The sequence below is a fragment of the Heterodontus francisci genome, chromosome 22, assembly GCF_036365525.1.
Source record: "Heterodontus francisci isolate sHetFra1 chromosome 22, sHetFra1.hap1, whole genome shotgun sequence".
NCBI lineage: Eukaryota > Metazoa > Chordata > Chondrichthyes > Heterodontiformes > Heterodontidae > Heterodontus > Heterodontus francisci.
Genome location: NC_090392.1, coordinates 77,228,983 through 77,252,216, shown reverse-complemented (window position 1 = coordinate 77,252,216; position 23,234 = coordinate 77,228,983). Strand labels below are relative to the sequence as shown.

Sequence of the window (23,234 nt, the reverse complement as noted above, 5' to 3'; positions counted from 1 at the left end):
TCCAGTCTCAACCAACATCGCCAAAAACAAATGGCTGCCACATTCACACACTTAACAACAGTGACTGCACTCCAAAATGACGAGATAATCTGTTTTTTTTGTGTGATGTTTGTTGAGGGATAAATATTGGCACAGACAACAGGGAGAACTCCCCTGCTCTTCTTCAAAATAGTGCATGGGATTTTTATCATCCACCTGAGAGGGTAGGCGGAGCCTCAGTTTAATGTCTCATCTGAAAGATGGCACTTCTGACAATGCAGTGATCCCTCAGTACTGCACTGGGTGTGTCAGCCTAGATCATGTGCTCAGGTCTCTGGAGTGGGACTTAAACCCACAACCTTCTGACTCAGAGGTGAGAGGGTTGCCCACTGAGCCACTGACAGTTTGAGCTTCTCCGTGGGGTGATTTAGTGCTCCATTGGCACTTTGCAACGTGTGCGTTCGGAGACACCCCGCCTACGCGAAGGGCCTGTTGCCATGGTGACAAGCAGGCTTGGTCGGGTATGTCTAACAAGTGCCAAAAAATAGCACAACAGTGTAAATACGTCTGGGAATGGTAGAGACGGTAACAGCACAGACCTCCATCAACACCAAACTTACGGTGACAGAATCGTAGCTACTTGAGAATCAATGTGCGATAAAGGAATCTATTTTTCTATCCGTTTATCCACATTATATTCCCTTTTCAGAGTTCTACACTGGCACAGAATGGCACTGGCAGTTTGCCACGGAACCTGGCTGCTACGTTGCAAGACATCGAAGTGAAACGACAACTGGCATTACAGCAGAAGGGTAAGTGAGGGGCAGGAAGTTAGCTGAGAGTGAGGTACAGGATAGGAGATGATCAAGGGTTATGTCATAGAATCTTACGGCACAGGAGGAGGCCATTCAGCCCATCATGTCTGTGCTGGCTCTTTGAAAGAACTATCCAATTAGTGCCACTCCCCCCTGCTCTTTCCCCATAGCCCAGCAAATTTTTCATTTTCAAGTAATTATCCAATTCCCTTTTGAAAGTAACTATTGAATCTGCTTCCACCGCCCTTTCAGGCAGCGCGTTCCAGATCACAACAACTCACTGTGTTGAAAAAAAAAGTTTCCTCATCTCCCCACGGTTCTTTTTCCAATTGTCCTTTGGTTACTGACCCTCCTGCCAGTGGAAACAGTTTCTCCTGAATTACTCAGCTTCGTATAAGCTGCAGCTGTGCCTTAATGGGTAGCACTCTTGTCTCTGAGTCAGCAAGTTCGAGACCCACTCCAGAGGCTTGAGCACAAAATCTAGGAGGACACTCCCAAGACGTCCTGCACTCCTGGAGTGACCTCAATCACCTTGCTGAGCACAAGGCAAACCAAGAAATGCTGAGGTAGGGAATTCACTGCAGAGTGTGCGATTGATGGTAAGAGCTAGCTAGCTGCACTGGAGTCCTGTCTGCTCCAGGGGTTGGATGTTGTGTAGTCTTTCACAACAGAGCAATATTAAGGTAACCCTGACACATCCTGGTTGTAACCAGACTGGACCCCAATGTATTATAATTCCTGTTCCCTGTTAGAGATGTTGCACTAGAATTGGAAGGCTCATTGTTGGCATTTTGATGGACATTTGACCAGGTTTGAGAATAAATGCGTGGACAATCATGGTTTCCTCAGTTACCACTACCCTACACAATACTTAACTTCAATATTAGCACAACACAATCCTTAAGGTTTTAAAAACAATATTATTCCATGTCTCTAGTTTATAGAAACATTCACCTGTATTTCTTTTTTTTGTTTCTTACTTCCCGTGTCTTTCCTTTTTGAACGGCGCGTGGCTCCTAATCTTTGACTCGACCTTTCACACTCCCTTCTCCTTCCCGATGCTCTGCAGAATCAATAGGGAGATCCAAAACAGACCACAAGAGAGGTAGGAATTCTGATTGGAATTCAGAGAAAGCAGTGCCTTGTTTTACAATCTAGGCAAGTGCGTGTGTTTACAGGAATTTTTGCATATCTTCCGTGATGCCTTAGTCTTCCTGTAGACTCTCACAGGACTGGACTTTGGGTCACAGTGTCTGTCCTATAATATTAAGGATCTTATTGGCATTTAGCATCAGGAGCCAGAATCACTGAATTTACACTTTTATCTCCCATTCTCAGTTTTAACATTCTCAACCTTGTTTAAAATCCCTCCACGGCCTCTCGCTTCCCTATCTCTGTAACTTCCTCCAGCCCCATAACCCCAGAGATCTCTGCGCTCCTCCAATTCTGACCTTTTGCACATCCTCAATTTTAATCGCTCCACCATTGGTGGCCGTGCCTTCAGCTGCCTGGGTCCTAAGTTCTGGAATTCCCTCCCTAACCCTCTCCATCTCTACCTCTCTCACCTGCTTTAAGATGCTCCTTAAAACCTACCTCATTGACTAAGCTTTTGGTCACCTGTCCTAATATCTCCTTATGTGGCTTAGTGTCAAATTTTGTTTTATCATGCTCCTGTGAAGCACCTTGAGATGCTTTATTACCTTAAAGGTTCTTTATAAATGCCATTTATTCTGTGAGAATTTGCTACGATAACAGAAAGAGTTACCAGCTTCAGAACAGGAGGAGCCCATTCAGCACCTAAAGCCTGTTTCGCATTCAATTAGATCTTGAGTCTCAACTCCATCTACCTGCCGTGGTTCCACTGCCTCAACCCGTCTATGTAATTCTTTTCCCACAGGTCACCAGGTGATTGAAGAACAAAGACGTCGATTGGCTGAGCTGAAGCAGAAGGCTGCAGTCGAAGCCCAGTCGCAGTGGGAGGCCTTGCATGGTCAGCATCCGGCGATGTTTGGCCATCAGACACAGGCCTACACCCTGCCCGGTCAGCACCATTCACACCTCATCCACCACAGCATCCTCCATCACCACCCTCAGTCTCTCTCTGCTCAGCACGGTGTTGACATGGACCACGCCTTCGACACACTCAGTCTGGAGAGCTCAGACAGCTTGGAGACCAGTGTTTCCACGGGCAACTCGGCCTGTTCACCTGACAACATGTCCAGGTAAGAGAAAGAAACTGCTCGCAAATACCTAGTTGGCTGTTTTGTCTGCGATTAGAGCAGTCGATTGGGTAGATGAAGAGGAACCATTTCCTCTGGTGTGGGGAGACCAGAACAAGGGAGACATAACCTTAAAATTAGAGCTAGGAGTGATGTCAAGAAATACTTCATACAAAGGGCAGTGGAAATATGGAACACTCTCCCCCTAAAAAGCTGTTGAAGTTGGGGGTCAATAATTTAATGTTAATTGTAGCTTTTCTACGTTCCATTCAGTCTTCTTGGTGGTGAAGACAAGTTAAAGGTTGTCCCAGTGTCACTCCATAACTGCCAGGGTGGGTTGACCCTCCCATTTCCCCACCCACCGTCCCTCCAATGAGCTGATGACTGGCTCAGGGTAGTACTCTCACCTCTGAGTCAGTATGTCATGGGTTCACCCCCACTCCAGAGTCCAGAGATCATTTAGGCTGACACTCCCAGTGCAGTACTGAGGGAGTGCAGCAATGTCAGAGGTGCTGTCTTTCGGATAAGATATTAAACCAAGGCCTCTCAGGTGGCCAGAGAAGATTCCATGGCACTATTTGAAGAAGAGCAGGAGAGTTCTCCCCTGTATCCTGGCCACTATCTATCTTACAGCCAACACGCTAAAACAGATTATCCAGCCATTCATCACATTACTGTTTGACATCTTGAAGTCATGAAAGGCGCTATATAAATGCAAGTTTTCTTTCTTTCCCTATCTCATGATGAAAATCTCATGTGCAATACCTGTTGCAGTATTAACTCGGCATGCTGGACCTTGGATGGGTCCTGCCTTTGATAGGGTGGCACTGGGGGTAAAATTTAACTCCAATGGGGGCAACAAAATCGGTGGGGGTAGATTACACGCCTGTTACGCCCCTCCCCCATTTATGTTGAATTCTATCACATGTTTCATGCCCCCAACAATTTTTTGCCTCAATATTATGAGCTCTTTTTTCATCTTTGGGACCTGGGTGATTGAATCCAGTGCAGACAGAGCTCTCCTTTAGCACCAAGTTCACTAGTGAAACTTAATTGGCCACATAAACCTAGAACAAAATTGATAACAATCAGATGGGCACCAAGCAAGAGAGGGTGAGGAAACAGTTCTGGTCTTTGGTACAGAAGTGGCCAGCCTTTGGTAATAGAATCATACAGCTCTCTGAAAGAGTTAACCAATTAGTCCCACTCACCCCGCCTCACTCTTTCCCCATTGCCCTGCGAGTGTTTCCTTTTGTGGCTTGGGCCTTGATACATTGTGGGTTCAGTTTACATAAGGGGAAGTATTCAGCTGTCTCAATGGTAGCTTTAGGCTGTTAGATCCTGAATGTTGGACAGAATGATGAATGCTCCCTCCTGGGTGGCTTTATCATGCTCCATAAGTGTGTATTTGCTAAATGGGCAGGTGACACAATATAAGCATTACACTAGGATTCATTTCAATAGTTTGACAGGTTGTCCAATTTAGACACCAGGGGCCCAAACCTTGGTGAGTAATTGCAATGTCAGCAGTCTATTGAGAGCTTGTGTTCCAGCCTAGTTCTGTAGAACCCGCACGTGTTTCCCTGTCAGCTTCTGTATGTGTACAGCAGCAGAAACAAATCACTCTCGACTGTACAGTATGCACTGGGTAAAAAACACCAATGCTGCCTCTTACTCTCAGCCTCTGCACATGTACAGTCCACACCAAATAGGAACAGTTCACTCCCATCCAATATATATGACTTGTGTCTCTCTATACAATACACATTGAGCAAAAGAAAACAATTTACTTGCATCTATAAATGTACAGCTCGTGTGTCAGTAAGTGTTTGCTCCTGTGTGTGTACAGTGCACAGAGTTAGAGGGTACGTATCAGAGTCTAATAATGTACAGCGCATGTGTGTCTCAGTGTCTGACACTGTCTGGAATTGTACCGCGTGACATAACAACATAGCTGCTTATATTTATATAGCGCCTTTAACGTAATAAAACGCCCCAAGGCGCATCACAGGAGCATTAGAAAAACAAAATATGACTTCAAGCCATATAACAAGATATTAGGTCAGCTGACCAAAAGCTTGGTCAAAGAGAGAGGTTTTAAGGAGTGTCTTAAAGGAGGTAAGTGAGGTAGAGAGGCAGAGAAGTTTAGGGAGGGAATTCCAGGGCTTAAGACCCAGGCAGCTGAAGGCACCGTCTCTAATGGTGGAGGGATTAAAATCAGGAATGTTCAAGAGGCCAGAATCAGATGAGCACAAATATGTCGGGAGATTATGGGGCTGGAGGAGATTATAGAGAGAGGGAGGGGCGAGGCCATGGAGGGATTTGAAAACAAGGAGGAGAATTTTTAAAATCAAGATGTTGCTTGACTGGGAGCCAGTGTAGGTCAGTGAGCACAGGGGTGACAGGGGAACGGGACGTGGTGTCAGATAAGACACGGGCAGAAAATTTTTGGATGACCTCAAGTTTACGGAGAGCAGAATGTGGGAGGCCAGCCAGGAGTCTGTTGAAAAAGTCAAATCTAGAGGTAACCCACGTATGAATCACACACAGATTAATAGTCATCCAGAAGTGTGGACTAATAATCCAGTGAATTCAGATCTGACCAAGGTCATTTGAGAATTTGAATTCAGTTTGAAAAATCTGGAAATGAGAAGCTGGTCTTTGTAAAAGTGACAATGAAGCTGTTGAATTGTTGTAAAAACCGAACTGCTTCACTAATGATTCCTGTCCCACAACAACACGGATGTCTTTTAACTGCTCTCTGAAGTGGTCATTCAGTTGTATCAAACCGGTACCAATGATTGAAGAAGACCCACCACTATCTTTTCAGAGTAACAAGGGACGGACAATAAATATTGGCCTTGTCAGCGATGCCCACATCCTGTGAATGAATAATAAGAAAAAAAAAGTTTGCCAAAAATGTATTCATGAGGACGATGCCCCTTTAAGATGTTGGAAATCCTTGAGTACATATACTTCATTGTACCACAGACCTGGTTAATGCTTCAGCCTCAGGCTCCTTTTAACCTCTTCCTGTGCCTAAGACTCCAAAGAAAACATTTCCAGTCAGTTCTCATTTACGCCTGCTGCGCAAGATGACGTGATGATAGAGCAGAGATGTACAGATGTCTGAGTGATTAATGTGGGGATGGAGAGAGAGGAGTTGCCCTTAACTCTCTCCCTCTCTCTCTCTGTTTCCTCCCCTTCCTTCTATTCCTTCGCCAGTGAGTGGACAGGTGAACAGTAAGCGGTTTAATCTATTGCACTGCCTCGTTCTTATTCATTCACAGGATGTGGGCTTCGCTGGCAAGGCCAGTATTTATTGTCCATCCCTAGTTACTCTGAGAAGGTGGTGGTGAGTCACCTTCTTGAACCATTGGTACAGGTTTGATACAACCGAGTGGCCACTTCAGAGGGCAGTTTAGTCATCCATGTTGGTGTGTGACTAGAATCACATCCTGGGCCGGATTGCCCCCTGGAGGAGGGCCATGTCTGCACAACATAGGAACAGGAAGAGGCCATTCAGCCCCTCGAGCCTGTTCCAGATCCATTGAGATTCTGGCTGATCTGTATCTGAAATCCATCTACCTACCTTGGCTCCATAACCTTTAATACCCTAGCATAACAAAAATCTATCAATCTCAATTCTGGCATTTTCAACTGACCTCCAGCTTCAACAACTTTTTGGGGAAGAGAGTTCCAGATTTCCACTCCCCTTTGTGTGAAGAAGTGCTTCCTGACATCACCCCTGAATGGCCTAGCTCTCATTTTAAGGTTCTTCCCCTGTTCTGGGTTCCCCCAGAGGAAAGAATTTCTCTCCATATATCCCATCGAAACCTTTAATTGTCTTAAACACCTCAATTACAATGAATAATACCTTCTGTGCGACGCACATCCTTAAAGACAGGACCCCTTTTAACCTGTGTCAGGACAATTTTAAGTGGATGCTGCTGTTTGCAAATGGGGATGGACACTTGACACACAAGACAAGTTGCAGGGCACCAGTCGATGATTCTAATGATGATAGAGGCTATCTCAAGCAGATCTGTGTCTGGGAGCTCCACCCTGTGTACTTGCACGTTCCCCTGCGTGAATCAAGGACGTAGCCAGAGGGCACGACTTTTGTTTTTTCTTGTATGCTGCAGATCTGAATACATGTTGATACCTAAAGATTCTGGGATTTTGTAGCTCTGAGCAAAACAACATTAAAGGACCACAGCCACACCTCACTGCTGCAAAACCACAGCATTCCAGTGGAAAAATACCAACCTCCCCCGCACCCCCTCCCCACTACAAGAGGGCTGGGCAAAGACAGCACAAAACACACACACAAACACCTCCTCCTGGAACATTAACCCTGAACAGATCCTCTCTTCTTTGGCCTCCTTGTCTCGGGAGACAATGGGTAAGCGCCTGGAGGTGGTCAGTGGTTTGTGGAGCAGCGCCTGGAGTGGCTATAAACGGCAATTCTAGAGTGACAAGCTCTTCCACAGGTGCTGCAGAAAAATTTGTTTGTCGGGGCTGTTACACAGTTGGCTCTCCTCTTGCGCTTTTGTCTTTTTTCCTGCCAACTGCTAAGTCTCTTCGACTCGCCACACTTTAGCCCCGCCTTAATGGCTGCCCGCCAGCTCTGGCGAACGCTGGCAACTTGTGATCAATGTCACAGGACTTCATGTCGCGTTTGCAGACGTCTTTGAAGCGGAGACATGGACGGCCGGTGGGTCTGATACCAGTGGCGAGCTCGCTATACAATGCAACCCCCTATTAACTGAAAACCTGCTCTCCTTCACCAACTAGCTATGCTGATTGTCCTGCCCGTGTCCAGCTCACACCAAGTCCCATTCACCCATCACACCCTGTGCTTGCTGACCTACATTGGCTCCTAGTCCGGCATCACCTCTATTTTAAAATTCTCATCCTTGTTTTCAAATCCCTCCACGGCTTCACCCCTCCCTATCTCTGTAACCTCCTCCAGCCCCACAACCCACTGACATCTCTGTGTTCCTCCAATTCTGGCCTCTTGAACATCCCCAATTTTAATTACTCCCCAATGGTAGCCGTGCCTTCGACTACAAAGGCCCTAAACTCTGGAATTCCCTCCCTAAACCTCTCCGACTCTCTACCCTCTCTCTCCTTTAAGATGCTCTTTAAAACCTACCTCTTTGACCAACCTTTTGGTCACCTGCTCTAATATCTTCTTAACTAAAAACAGAAAATGCTGGAAAATACACAGCAGGTCTGGCAACATCTGTGGGAAGAGAAACAGAGTTAACGTTTCAGGTCTGCGACCTTACATCAGAATATCTAATATCTTCTTATGTGGCTCGGGGACAAATTTTCTTTTATAATTCTCCTGTGACGTGTTTTGGTATGTTTAATCATATTAAAGGTGCTATATAAAGACAGGTTGTTGTTGCATGTCAGTGGGAGAGAGGAGGAGACGCCTCGTCACATCCTGATCCTAATCCTGTGACTGGAGTTGGACGCTCCAGATTTTTTGTGCAGGTTGTATATAAATTTCTTAAACATAAAACAGATGCTGTTGTCTATGTCTTTTAAAAGCAGTATGCCATTTTTCCATAACCCTTCTAATGATGTGGGAGCATTAGTTATAAGAAGAAAGGAATAGAGCCCCTTTACACAACCACAGGTCGTCCCAAAGAACTTTACAGCAATACCTGTGAAGAGCAGTCATTGTTGTAATGTAAGAAATTAATGTGTTTCATTGGCTGTAAACCACTTTGAGACATCCTGAAGTCATGAAAGGCCAGATATATTTATGTTAGGGACATTGCACAAACTAACGAAACCTTTTTTTTAAACTGGCTGATTAAGGATGATGTGCGTACATGCCTGTTGAATCGTTGTTTGTGAGCTGACCTTTTCAGATGAAGGTTTTCTGATGTTATCTGACTGATGAGTGGCAAAGGGACCAGCTCGGGGGAGATGTCAATGGTGCTCAGTTGACTGATTGCTTTTCATGTTTACCTGCAGTGTGATGAGTCAGCACTGTGGGAGTTGAGAATCAGCTTGGCTAGACTCGAGGTGATCCAAAACTTTGCTGCCTGTGTCCAAACTCCCATTCACCCATCACCCTCATGCTCGTTGACTTACACTGGCTGCCGGTTAAGCAAAACCTCGATTTTAAAATTCTCATTCTTGTTTTCAAATCCCTCCACTGCCTCATCCCTCCCTAGCTCTGTAATTTCCTCCAACCCCACAACCTTCCGAGATCTCTGCACTCCTGAAATTCTCTTGAGCATCCCCGATTTTCATCACTCCACCTTTGGTGGCCGAGTCTTTGCCCCAAGCTCTGGAATTCCATCCTTAAAACTCTCTGCCTCTTTTTGCTCCTTTTAGACATTCTTTAAAATCTACCTATTACTGAGACTTGGTTGAAGGAAGGGCATGATTGGCAACTAAATATCCCAGGATACCGATGCTTCAGGCGGGATAGAGAGGGAGGTAAAAGGGGTGGAGGAGTTACACTACTGGTCAAAGAGGATATCACAGCTGTGCTGAAGGAAGGCACTATGGAGGACTCGAGCTGTGAGGCAATATGGGCAGAACTCAGGAATAGGAAGGGTGCGGTAACAATGTTGGGGCTGTACTACAGGCCTCCCAACAGCGAGCGTGAGATAGAGGTACAAATATGTAAACAGATTATGGAAAGATGTAGGAGCAACAGGGTGGTGGTGATAGGAGATTTTAATTTTCCCAACATTGACTGGGATTCACTTAGTGTTAGAGGTCTAGATGGAGCAGAATTTGTAAGGAGCATCCAGGAGGGTTTTCTAGAGCAGTATGTAAATAGTTCTACTCGGGAAGGGGCCATACTGGACCTGGTGTTGGGGAATGAGCCGGGCCAGGTGGTTGACGTTTCAGTAGGGGACTACTTTGGGAATAGTGATCACAATTCCGTAAGTTTTAGAATACTCATGGACAAAGACGAGAGTGGTCCTAAAGGAAGAGTGCTAAATTGGGGGAAGGCCAACTATACCAAAATTCGGCAGGAGCTGGGGAATGTAGATTGGGAGCAGCTGTTTGAAGGTAAATCCACATTTAGCAAACAGGGTTAAGGAAAATCCCAAAGCCTTTTATTCATATATAAGGAGCAAGAGGGTAACTAGAGAAAGGATTGGCCCACTCAAGGACAAAGGAGGAAAGTTATGCGTGGAGTCAGAGAAAATGGGTGAGATTCTAAATGAGTACTTTGCATTGGTATTCACCGAGGAGAGGGACATGACGGATGTTGAGGTTAGGAACAGATGTTTGATTACTCTAGGTCAAGTCGGCATAAGGAGGGAGGAAGTGTTGGGTATTCTAAAAGGCATTAAGGTGGACAAGCCCCCAGGTCCGGATGGGATCTATCCCAGGTTACTGTGGGAAGCGAGAGAGGAAATAGCTGGGGCCTTAACAGATATCTTTGCAACATCCTTAAACACGGGTGAGGTCCCGGAGGACTGGAGAATTGCTAATGTTGTCCCCTTGTTTAAGAAGGGTAGCAGGGATAATCCAAGTAATTATAGACCGGTGAGCCTGACGTCAGTGGTAGGGAAGCTGCTGGAGAAGATACTGAGGGATAGGATCTATTCCCATCTGGAAGAAAATGGGCTTATCAGTGATAGGCAACATGGTTTTGTGCAGGGAAGGTCATGTCTTACCAACTTAATAGAATTCTTTGAGGAAGTGACAAAATTGATTGATGAGGGAAGGGCTGTAGATGTCATATACATGGACTTCAGTAAGGCGTTTGATAAGGTTCCCCATGGTAGGCTGATGGAGAAAGTGAAGGCGCATGGGATCCAAGGTGTACTAGCTAGATGGATAAAGAACTGGCTGGGCAACAGGAGACAGAGAGTAGCGGTGGAAGGGAGTTTCTCAAAATGGAGACGTGTGACCAGTGGTGTTCCACAGGGATCCGTGCTGGGACCACTGTTGTTTGTGATATACATAAATGATTTGGAGGAAAGTATAGGTGGTCTGATTAGCAAGTTTGCAGACGACACTAAGATTGGTGGAGTAGCAGATAGTGAAGGGGACTGTCAGAGAATACAGCAGAATATAGATAGACTGGAGAGTTGGGCAGAGAAATGGCAGATGGAGTTCAATCAGGGCAAATGCGAGGTGATGCATTTTGGAAGATCCAATTCAAGAGTGAACTATACAGTAAATGGAAACGTCCTGGGGAAAATTGATGTACAGAGAGATTTGGGTGTTCAGGTCCATTGTTCCCTGAAGGTGGCAACGCAGGTCAATAGAGTGGTCAAGAAGGCATACGGCATGCTTTCCTTCATCGGACGGGGTATTGAGTACAAGAGTTGGCAGGTCATGTTACAGTTGTATAGGACTTTGGTTCGGCCACATTTGGAATACTGCGTGCAGTTCTGGTCGCCACATTACCAAAAGGATGTGGATGCTTTGGAGAGGGTGCAGAGGAGGTTCACCAGGATGTTGCCTGGTATGGAGGGCGCTAGCTATGAAGAGAGGTTGAGTAGATTAGGATTATTTTCATTAGAAAGACGGAGGTTGAGGGGGGACCTGATTGAGGTGTACAAAATCATGAGAGGTATAGACAGGGTGGATAGCAAGAAGCTTTTTCCCAGAGTGGGGGATTCAATTACAAGGGGACACGAGTACAAAGTGAAAGGGGAAAAGTTTAGGGGGGATATGCGTGGAAAGTTCTTTATGCAGAGGGTAGTGGGTGCCTGGAACGCATTGCCAGTGGAGGTGGTAGACGCGGGCACGATAGTGTCTTTTAAGATGTATCTAGACAGATACATGAATGGGCAGGAAGTAAAGAGATACAGACCCTTAGAAAATAGGCGACAGGTTTAGACAGAGGATTTGGATCGGCGTAGGCTTGGAGGGCCGAAGGGCCTGTTCCTGTGCTGTAATTTTCTTTGTTCTTTGTTCTACCTCTTTAACCAAGCTTTTTAGTTAGCTGTACTCATATCCTATAATAAAAACAGAAAGTGCTGGAAATACTCAGCAGGTCTGGCAGCATCTGTGGAGAGAGAAACAGAGTTAACGTTTCACTTCTCCTTATATCTCCTTATGTGGCTCAGTGCCAAATGTTGCTTGATAGCGTTCCTGAGATGCGCCTTGGGATGTTTTATTAAATTAAAGTTGTTGTTGACTTACATCCCGAGCGGGGGATGGGGGCTCAGCAGCTTTATCCACCTTCCTCTCCTCCCCTGCCCCTCCCTGTATGTTGGGGTCCATCTGTTCTCCAGTAACTTGCCGAAGCAGCCATTTTAACCTTTGAACCCAGATCGTGAACATTGCCAGAATTTTCTGTGACTGAGCCCGACCCTAACCTCGCTTCAGCCTTAGCATTGCCAACTCTGGTTGGAGGTTTCATATGACCTGCAGCCACTATCCACCCCACGCACTCAATCAACCCCTCGCCTCCCCATCACCAATATTTATGTAACTAATAAGCAGAAGCCCTCAATGAAACAAGAGCCCACACATATTTTTAAATTCCTCTATGATTTTTCTTCCTCACAGCACTGCCCAGGAGTTTATTCGTCAATTCCTGGAGACTCCAGGATAATCCTGGAGATTTGGCGACACCACTCAGTGTTCCCATCCACACCTTATCCTGCCAGGAAAACTGCCCTGTTTAGGACCAACTAACTTATCATAGAAGAGGGATTGACCCTGTTCAATACCACTGCCAAATTGATTGGCAGATTTATATTTTATTTTTAATTGTTTTTGGGATGTGAGCATCGCTGGCTAGGCCAGCGTTTATTGCCCATCCCTAATTGCCCTTGAGAAGGTGGTGGCGAGCTGCCTTCTTGAACCGCTGTAGTCTATGCGAGGTAGGTACACCCACAGTGCTGTTAGGAAGGAAGTTCCAGGATTTTGACCCAGTGACACTGAAGGAACGACGATTTAGTTCCAAGTCAGGATAGTGTGTGACTTGGAGGGAAACTTGCAGGTGGTGGTATTCCCATGTTCCCGCTGCCCTTATTCTTCTAGTTGGTAGAGGTCATGGCTTTGGAAGGTGTTGCCGAAGGAGCCTTGGTGAGTTGCTGCAGTGCATCTTGTAGATGGTACACACTGCTGCCACTGTGCACCAGTGAGGGAGGGAGTGAATGTTTGTGGATGAGGTTTCCTGATCAAGTGGGCTGTTTTGTTTTGGATGGTGTCGAGCTTCTTGAGTGTTGTTGGAGCTGCACCCATCCAGGCAAGTGTTGGATAAGGTATTAAGGGCTATGGAACCAAGGTGGGCAAATGGGGTCAAGATACCGATCAGCCACAATCTAATTGAATGGCAGAACAGGCTCGAGGGGCTGAATGGCCTCCTTCTGTCCCTTTGTAAACCTGGACCTCCACCCATCAGCAGGATTTCATATAAAGTGCTGTAGTTTATACACACAAATGTTTGAGATTAAGGCAGGTCCTGCTCTGGAGAATTCCATTGACTTTCTATAGTTTAAAAGAAAAACATTGCAATGTTATCAAGATGAGACTTCACATTTCCTCCTTTCGGATCAGACTTGTGCTTTAGGGGAAAAAAAGACTAAAGTGAGTGACTGAGTCATTCTCTAAATGAGACACCGATTGTGGTGTCTGTATCCACATCTACAGTAGGTTACAAGAGGCTAATTATTTCCTGACGCACAACAGGAAATCAGTATGAGGGACTTTGGAATGGTAATTGATGTACAGCTAGTTTGTTGAAGGAGCTGCCTGCCTGCTGTTGGTGCAGATCTGCCGCTGAAGTGAGGAAATTTCTTTCTCCTGTGATCCTCTGGAACCTTTTCTCCTCTCCTTTTGGGGCATTGAGTCTTGGTTAATTTCCAAAATCATCACTCGCCCCGTGCCCTCCTGTAGCTCACTTATTCTTCATGTGTGTGAGTTCAGACAGTGAATTTCACCGGGCTCTTCGACTGCAAGGGGCATTGCCTTGGCACACACTTTCCAGCAAGGATGGGAGGGTTGCTGGACAGTGATCGGGAGTGGTGTCAGTGAAAATGACCACAAAACTGTTGGATTGTCGTTAAAAACCGAACTGGTTCACTAATGACCCCTTAGGAAAGAAACCCTGCTGTTCTTACCCGGCCTGGGCTTTTATGTGACTCCAGTCCCACACCAGTATGCTTGAGGCTTAATCCCCCTCTAAGTGGCTTAGCAAGCCAGTCAGTTGCATCACACCATGAGTTGCTAGGGATGGGCAATGAATGCTGACCCTCGCAATGACCCTCACATCTCAACAGTAAATTGGAAAAGGAATTTGACAAACACTTGAAGATAAACATTCAAGGGTATGGGGAAAGAACAGGGAAATGATATTGGAACAGGTAAGCAGTCTTTACATAAATTAGTTTGTATTCCTTATAGTTTAGAAGGTTGAGAGCTGGGGGGTGTGGGGGGGGGGGTGGTCTAATTGAGGTGAGAAAATGGTTAAAGCAGTTGATAGGGTAGATAGAGAAAAACTATTTCTTTTGGTGGGGGGAGGATTCAGGACAAAGAATTAACCTTAAAATTACAGCTAGTTCAGGAGCAAAATCAGGCATCACTTTTTCACAAGAAAGAGAGTGAAATCTGGAACTTGCTCCCTCAAAAAGCTGTGGATCCTGGGGTCGCCTGGGGCTTTCCAAGACTGAGATTTCTGTTCATTAGGAATGCAGAACCAAGGCAGGTAAATGGAGTTGAGATCCAGGTCATTGACTTATAGAGTCATTACAGCACAGAAGGAGGCCATTCGATCCATCGAGATCAGGCACGATCTAACTGGCTTGAGGTGCAGAATGGTTTCTTCCTGTTCCTATATTTGTGGCAGTATTTTTTAAAAAGTGCAGGATTTTCCTGGAATTTATCCCATTCGTAGCAGGTCAGGAAGCGGCCAGCACTCCTACAAAAAAAATCTGGGAATTCTCACGATTTGCATTAAAAAATGTGATAATTTTCCACAACTACATTTGAGTGGAGAAAGGGTTAACTGTACTGGGGCGATAACTCTCAGGACCAGAGTGCTCACTGGCAGTGTCTGTTTCATGACACACTTCTGGGGCACGTTGTGGATTAATTGTGAACTTGGACCCCCCCCATCTCCCCCTAACCCCAACACAGAACTGAAAAATCTGCTCCCTCTGCGCAGTCGAATAAACAACAAACACCACAGAGCAAACAAGTGGATTTAGAGTAGATAGTTCTTGATGCCGAGACAGCACCAGCAGAGGCTCAAATGGGCTCCCTCTGTGCTGAAATTGCTTGGATTGTGTGACTGGATAAAGACTCCATTCCAGGATTTCCTTCCAGCTTTACTCCACTCCTTCCTCACCATGCACTTGTTCCATGTTTGCATTTGTTAAAGTTCCACAGAGAGAGAGAGAGAGAGAAAAAAGCACTATTTCTCTCAGTCGGTTGAACTTAAGAGAAAATCTTTACTTCTACTTAAGTCACCCTAACAGAAAGCTCACTTGAAGATGGGGATAAGGAAGATGAAGGTTTTCCTGGTTCTTTTGTATTGAGAAGTGTAACCAGGGCTTGTGCTGAACTGATGGATTCGATTCATTACAAGAACTGTAGCAGGTGAGTGCGTTTAGTACACCAAGGGTGCTCTCTCTCTCTCTCTTTGATTGTCTTCTGTTTTTAGATGTAACAGTGTTTGTACTTATCAAAAGCCAAAGGATCTTTTTTTATGAACAAGGTCTTGCTTTTGCAAGCAGAAAACATTTCTCCAGCTGGCAGGGATTTGGGAGTGAGTTGCTATCTTGGTTTGTTTGGAGGCTGCCTATTCTGGATATTGACTTCTAGCCCATGGTGAGCCCAGGATTTTGTCTACATTTCCGCTTCATCGGCTGCAGAGGGTGAACCACCATGTAAAATCCTGGCACCTGGCAGCTGAACTTTAAACCCTCCCTGAGAGGCTTCTGCCTGGGAATTTGCACTCCTTACTCACTTGCTGGCACCAGCTCCACAGCCATTAACCTTTTGAAGGCCGGAGGACCGAAATAGTATGTTTTAAAAAAAGATTTACATGAGGAACTTTCTTTGGATAATGAAAGGGTTTGCAGAAGACTGAATGTGGTTTTACCCCTACTTTATCATAATGTGCATTGGCCTCAAATTTGCTCAGTTGGTAGCACTCTCACCTTTGAGTCAGAAGGTTGAAGGTTCAAGAGAAAGTTCAGGACACGAGCACAGAACGATGATGTTCAGACAAAACCATCCTTCACACAAGACCTTCTACCAGGACCCCTCTCTGCCTGTTCAGTGGCTCAGATTGGCATTCCTGACTTTCAAAAAGCACAAGTTGTTTTCCCAGTGTCTTGGCCAACACTCTCCCCTGCACCAGTGGCAGGTTGGCCATTAATCTCCGTGCTGTTTGTGGGATCTTGCTTTGCGCAAAATGGTCAGCACATTTGGCCATGTAGTAACAGAGTGTACTTCAAAGCAGTTCACTGGGCTATTTCTGTACTGGGTAAATACATGTTCTTTCATTCAGAGATGTCTATAAACATGGTTTTGAGCCATACAGAATAGTTCAGTATCAGATATTAGATCCTTGTTTAGTGTTGTTTGCTGATCTCAGCTAGGTATAACAGGCCTGGAGATGAGACAGACATCAGCCAGGATCCCAGCTCCTGATCATCACCCACAGATTCCTGCTGGAATGCCAATTAAGGAAAGGCTCAAGCTTAATAGTGATGTACTCCACAGTCAAATAGCCTGCTGGTGCTCTCTCCTACAAACATAAAATTGATGGACAGGAGAAGTGCAGCTGGCGTGTCTCATGCGCTCCATGAATCTTGTGGTATGTCCAGCTGCCTTTGTGTACCAGTCCCACAGTCTTGCTCCCTCCCTGCGTTCCGCTCACGCACTCTTTCACGTTTTTTGACTGCCTACTTGGTGAAATCTAAAATCCTTTGTGGTTCTTCCAATCACTAACTAAACTAAGAGCAGTGTCGACTTTGCAAAAATGATACTGGGGCTTAAGGGGTTAAATTATGAAGACAGTTTGATTAAACTTGGATTGTATTCCCTTGAGTTTCGAAGATGAAGGGGTGGTCTAATTGAAGAATTTAAGATGATGGAAGGATCTGATAGGGTTGATAGAAACTATTTCCTCTGCAGTGGGAGTCCAGAACAAGGGGACGTAAGCATGGTATTAGAGTCAGTGCATTCGGGAGAGATGTTAGGAACAACGTCTTCGCAACAGTAAAAATCTGGAATTCTATCCCCTCGGCTGTGAATGTTTGGGTCATTTGAAGCTTTCAAAACTGAGAATGATAGATTTTTATTTTATTCGATAAAGGTATCGAGGAATATGGAGCAAAAGCAAGTAAATGAAGTTGTGATACAGATCAGCCAAAAATGGTTTCTCCATTTCTGACGGACTTCAAATTTGCCCAAATATTTTTCCTGTTTCTGAAGCTTATCCGATATATAAGAAGTTTAAAAAATTCTCACCAAGCTAATGATTTTAACTTTAAACATATAATCCTGTTAAATATTTAAAATTCCTTTGCACAGACTGTTCATTTTTACTCTACAATAACCTGCATTTATAAAGTGACATTCATGTACAAAAACCTTCCAAGGCATCAGGAGAATAGAAAGAATTAACTGAATTAATGAAGACTTGAGTAAAGAGATTTGAGGTATTACTAGGGAGTCAGTCAAGAGATGCGATATCACAGGGAGCGAGCAAGGGAGCACACAGGCGAGAGGCGGTGAAAGGGAGAGATGTTGAAAGGCAGAGAGAGTTCAGATGGAAATTTGAGAGCGATTACAAGCTGACCTACCTAATGTTCAAAGTGTCAGCTGTGCCTCACTGGGGTAGCATTCTCACCTGTCAGTCAAAGTGTAGGTTCAAGTCCCACTCCAAAGGCTTGAGCACAGAATCTAGGCTGACACTCCTAGTACAGTGTTGAGGGAGTGCTGCACTGTCAAAGGTGCTGTCTTTCAGATAAAACGTTAAACCGACTGCCCTCTCAGGTGGACATGAAAAATCCCGCGTTCACTATCGGGAGAAGAACTGGGGAGTTCTCCCCCGGTATCCAGGCTAATATACATCCCTCCACCAACATCACAAACTGATTTTTTTTGTTCATTCTTGTGATGTGGGCATCGCAATTAAGACCAGCATTTACTGCTCATCCCTAATTATCCTTGAGAAGGTAGTAGTGAGCTGCCTCCTTGTGTACAACTGAGTGGTTTGCTCGGCCATTTCAGACGGCAGTTAAGAGTCAACCACATTGCTGTGGGTCTGGAGTCACACATAGGCCAGAAGGGGTAAGGAAAGCAGATTTCATTCCCTAAAGGACATTAGTGAACCAGATGAGTTTTTACAACAATCCAGTATTTCATGGTCACCATTACTGAGACTATCTTTTTATTGCAGATTTAATTAACTGAATTTAAATTCCACAGTTGCCATAGTGGAATTTGAACTCACATCTCAGGATTATTAGTCCAGGCCTCTAGTATAAGTCCAGTAACATAACCACTAGGCTACTGTACCCTATAACTGGTCTTTGCTGTTTGTGGGAGCTTGCTGTGCGCAAATTGGCTCTACGTTTCTCTACGACTACACTTCAAAAACAATGTTAGTGAAATGCTCTGGGATGCCCTTTGTTTTCTTTATAAGCAGAGACAAAGATGATAAGCACCTAGAAAAAGCTACGGGCCCCCTAATCTCAGCATCTTGCTCGTTTTTTTATAAATGATTTCATGCTCATTGTTTCCCCGACCTCTCCATAAATCCCTCCCACATGTTGATCACTCGCTGTGAAGAACCTCCTGACGTCATTCCCAATTTGAATCTGTGTCCACTTGTCCTATTTTCATGGTTTCACAGACAGGTTTTCTGTACAGTTTATTTATTAAGACTAAGGGATGATCTGATAGATGCCTGCAAAATTGTGAACATGTTTGATAGGGTAGAATTAGGGAAGATGTTTTCACTTGTGGCGAGCAGAACCTAAGGGTTGTAAATATAAGAAACTCATTAATAAATCAGGAATTCAGAAGAAACTTCTCTGTCCAGATAGTAGTGAGAATTTGGAACTCGTTATCACAGGAAGTCATTGAGGCGAATAGTGTCGATGCATTTGAGGGGAAACTGGATAAATAGGAGGGAGAAAGAAATAGAAGGATATGTTGATGGAGTTAGATGAAGTAGGGAGGGAGGAGGCTTGTGTAGAGCATAGACACTGACATGGATGGGCCGAACAGCCATTCTGTAGTGAGTGACACCTGTTCTTGCTGAAGTGAAAGACAAAGCCCATTGAAAAGGAATGAGTAGTCTAATTTCAGTTGTGTATTGTCCACATGGAGGAAACTCCAGCCCTAATGTTACCAATTGAACTGTCCAGAATTTATTTCAGATAAAATCTATATATAATGTTTCATACGTGACAGTGAGTGTTTCTTTTCTTCCATGTCTTTTTTTTTTTGGCTTGATTTCCCTATATCGGATAATTACCTTCCCAGATTGAAGCTGAATTTATATAAAATCTGGTAGAAAATAATTTCAACACTAGCCGTGGAACAGTTTATCACATTGCTGGCACTATATAAATGCAAGTTGTTGTAAGTGAGGACAAGATCCTGGGCACTGGTTTCATTTGAACTTCTCCATGATTTTTATTTTCTATAAACGGAAAGGCAAATTCAAGTTACATACGTACATACAAATTAGGAGCAGGAGTAGGCCACTCGGCCCCTCGAGCCTGCTCCGCCATTCAATAAGATCATGGCTGATCTGATTGTAACCTCAACTCCACATTCCCGCCTGCTCTGGATAAGCTTTCACCCCCTTGCTTATCAAGAATCTATCTTCCTCTGCCTTAAAAATATTCAAAGACTCTGCTTCCACCGCCTTTTGAAGGAGAGAGTTCCAAAGACCTCACCACCCTCTGAGGAAAACATTTCTTCTTATCTCAGTCTTAAATGGGCGACCCCTTATTTTTAAACAGTGACCCTTAGTTCTAGATTCTCCCACAAGAGGAAACATCTTTTCCACATCCACCCTCTCAAGACCCCTCGGGATCTGATATGTTTCCATCAAGTCGCCTCTTACTCTTCTAAAATTGTTCTTGGATTAGTTCTTGGGGAGAATTACTTGCTCTTTGAAATAGTATCATTTATTTCCACCTGAGAGAGAGGGCAGACAGGGCCTCAGTTTAAAGTCTCAGCTGAGAGACGGCACCTCAGACAGTGCAGCACTCCCTCAGTGCTCCACGTGTGCTCAATGCTCTGGAGTGGGTCTTGAACCCACAACCTTCCAAGTCAGGTGAGGTTGACGGGAGTTGGGGACAGGTCTTGAGGGTGTCATTTACAGAGTCTCTGAGCTCATGATCAAAACAACAGCAAACAGGATCCCCTGAGTATCGCAGGGTGATTTTCCCAGCAAAATGCAGTGAGTGGAGGATAGTTTGAGAATATAAATGATGTGTGAAAAATCAATCTCAGTCACTTACAGCAATGCGGTCTCTAGGCATGATTGACCAGGGTCATCTCCACTTTGGCCAGGTCTTGTGGTGTCACGATATGTGGTCAGGGTTGCCAACCCTCCAGGATTGGCCTAGAGTCTCCAGGAATCGAGTCCAATCTCCTGGACACTGCAGCGAGAAAAGCCCAAGGAAAAAACATTCTAGCAACTATAAAAAGGGAGGTTTCTGTTCCATTTTCTTGAAATACTTTTGTTTATTAGTTCTAAAGGTATTGGAGTTTGGGGGGTGTGGGGAAAAGCTAATTTACAATCAAGAATCATCCAATTGAATCACAAAGAATCTATTCACTTTCCAATTGGCGGTGGGAAGGCAGGGCCCTGTAAGGATGGATGTGTCGGGCGGCCAATGGTGGAAGCATGGAGGCGGAGCAGTAAGAGGCGGGACTTCATGTAATGAAACGTTCAGGAATACATTTAATCACTGTTGTCAATTCTAATATTCAGCCAAAAAATAAATCCTCGTGATCCCTTAACTGTGCTCCTCAGCGTGCACGACACCTGTTTGATGCTCAGGCGGGTACTTTTAAAAAAATAAAAAGAGCTCCGAAGGTCACAGGATAAAACATGAAACCTGCCATTGTGGGATAGGCTGTCTTGAGTGTTTTTCTGCTAAGTCTGTTTTGTTCTGTTTTTGAAGAATACAGTTCATCCGGCATTTTAAAAATAAATATTTGCAAATGGCGATGGGCCCGGGGAGCGATGTTATCCTGCAATGCTCAATGGAGCTTTGGTGTATTTACTGGTAACGAGATGTGAAGGTACAGAACCCGACATCTGCATCAGTCCAGGAGATCTGCTCACCCCCAAGCCCTGCTCTGTCTCCCCACCAAAAGCTGTTGAGGCTTTTTAAAAGTGCATTACTGAGCTCAATAAGCAAGGGTCTCAAGGGATATGGATCAAAGGTGAGTAATTGGAGTTGAGGTGTAGATCAGCCATGAGCTATTTGAATGGTGGAGCCAGGCCTGGGGGCTGAAAGGCCTCCTCCTGTTTATAACACTTGGAACAGACTCCCATGTGGGTGTTGCAAGTTCAAAGCATGGAATCGTTTAACAGTCGTATCGTGTGATGGAAGGGCTGAAGGTTCCTACTTGATAAGCAAGGTAAATGCACTGAATGGCCTCTCTCATCTCTATCTGAGTTGTGAATTCCTTTCTTTGTAGTTTCTCTTGATGATGTGATGCTTCACGGATGGTGGAGCTCCCCTGGATACAGTGGTGTAGTGGCCATGTTACTGGACTAGTAAGCCCAGTGAAAATGAGTTCAAATCGCACCACGCCAGCTTGCAAATTTGAATTCAGTCAAAAAAAAATCCAGAAATGAAAAGCCGGTGTCAGTAAAAGTGACTCTGGTCTTGTCGGGATGTTATAAAAACTCAACTGGTCCCGAATGTCCTTTAGGAAAGGAAACCTGCTGTCCTTGTGTCACTCCAGTTCCACTCCAATGCGGTTAACTCTAAACACTCCTCTGAAGTGGCCGAGCAAGACATTCAACCTGGTGATTCAAGGCAGTGGCTCACTAACAGCTTCTCAGGGTAACTAGGGATGGGCAATAACTCTCGGCCTTACCAGCAATGCTGGCATCCCGAGAATGAAAATACCATCAGTCTCAGTTTTGACATTTTCATTTGCCCCCCCCCCCCACCCCCAACTGCTACCCCCACACCCACCCCAGCCTCAAAAGTGGTTCAGCTACTTCAGAGGACAGTTAAGAGTAAACCACGTTGGTGTGGAATCTGGAGTCACATACAGACCCAGACTGTGTAAGGATGGCAAGTTCCCTTTCTTAAAGGACATTAGTGAACCAGTTGGGGTTTCAGAACAACATGACAGCTTCCTGATCATTTTTACTGATACTCTTTAGGGAAGAGAGTTCCAAATTTCCACTACCCTTTGTGTGAGGAAGTGCTTTCAGATATCGCCCTGAGTTTGTCTTTTCTCAGTTGATCTTGGGTTCCAAGTTTATTCTTTTCTAAAATGATTAATACAATCCTGTTTAATCCAAATTTCGAAAGACTTGAAGGTTATAAGTGGGTTTCGTTGGCATCTCCCAATTTTAACATCCTGTTGTTCCTTCTTTGGAAGCGCCAGTGGTGTAGATGTCTCCAAGATCGAGGAAATGGAAAAGATGTTGAAGGAGGCACAAGCAGAGAAGGCTCGACTTTTGGAGACAAGGGTATGTACCTCAGGATTTCACTAAAACAAAGATCCAACTCATCAGTTACAGCTCAGAAAGTAAAACGCACCATTGCTCAGGTTATGTTTTATTGGAAAAATGAACAACTTATTTCTTGCCCCCCTGAGCTATTCCTAGATATTGCTCTCCTTCCCCAGCTGGGTCCTTTCATGCTATTGGCTGATAGGACAGGTTGCTGACCTGCCTTGATATCTCCAGAAGAACCTAAGCAATAGGAACAGGCCATTCAGCCCCTCTAGCCTGCTCCACCATTCAATATGATTATGGCTGATCTGCTGCATCAACTCCATTTCCCACACTACCCCTATATCCTTGATTCCCTTAGTGCCCAAAAATCTATTGATCTCTGTCTTGATTATACTCAACAACTGAGCATCCACAGCCCTCTGGGGGAGAGAATTCCAAAGAATCACAACACTTTCAGTGAAGACATTTCTCCTCATCTCAGTCCCAAATGGCCAACCCCTTATCCTGAGACTATGCCTCATGTTCTAGACTATCCAACCAGGGGATACAGCCTCCACTGTTGATGGTCTCCAAACTACCAGACCT

General features: G+C 44.9%; 1 protein-coding gene across 16 annotated transcripts in view; it reads left to right on the top strand.

Annotated features, from left to right (window-relative positions):
- phldb1b (pleckstrin homology-like domain, family B, member 1b) overlaps positions 1-23,234 on the top strand; it is a 355,881-nt gene that overhangs the window by 316,991 nt on the left and 15,656 nt on the right. For 15 of the 16 annotated variants that reach the window (XM_068054115.1, XM_068054109.1, XM_068054117.1 and 12 more), the window contains 3 exons: positions 689-791; positions 2,692-3,016; positions 22,571-22,661. In XM_068054115.1, the coding sequence (XP_067910216.1) occupies positions 689-791; positions 2,692-3,016; positions 22,571-22,661 (519 nt within the window). The remainder of the gene's footprint in view (positions 1-688; positions 792-2,691; positions 3,017-22,570; positions 22,662-23,234) is intronic. The other variant, XM_068054111.1, reaches the window with a different exon arrangement.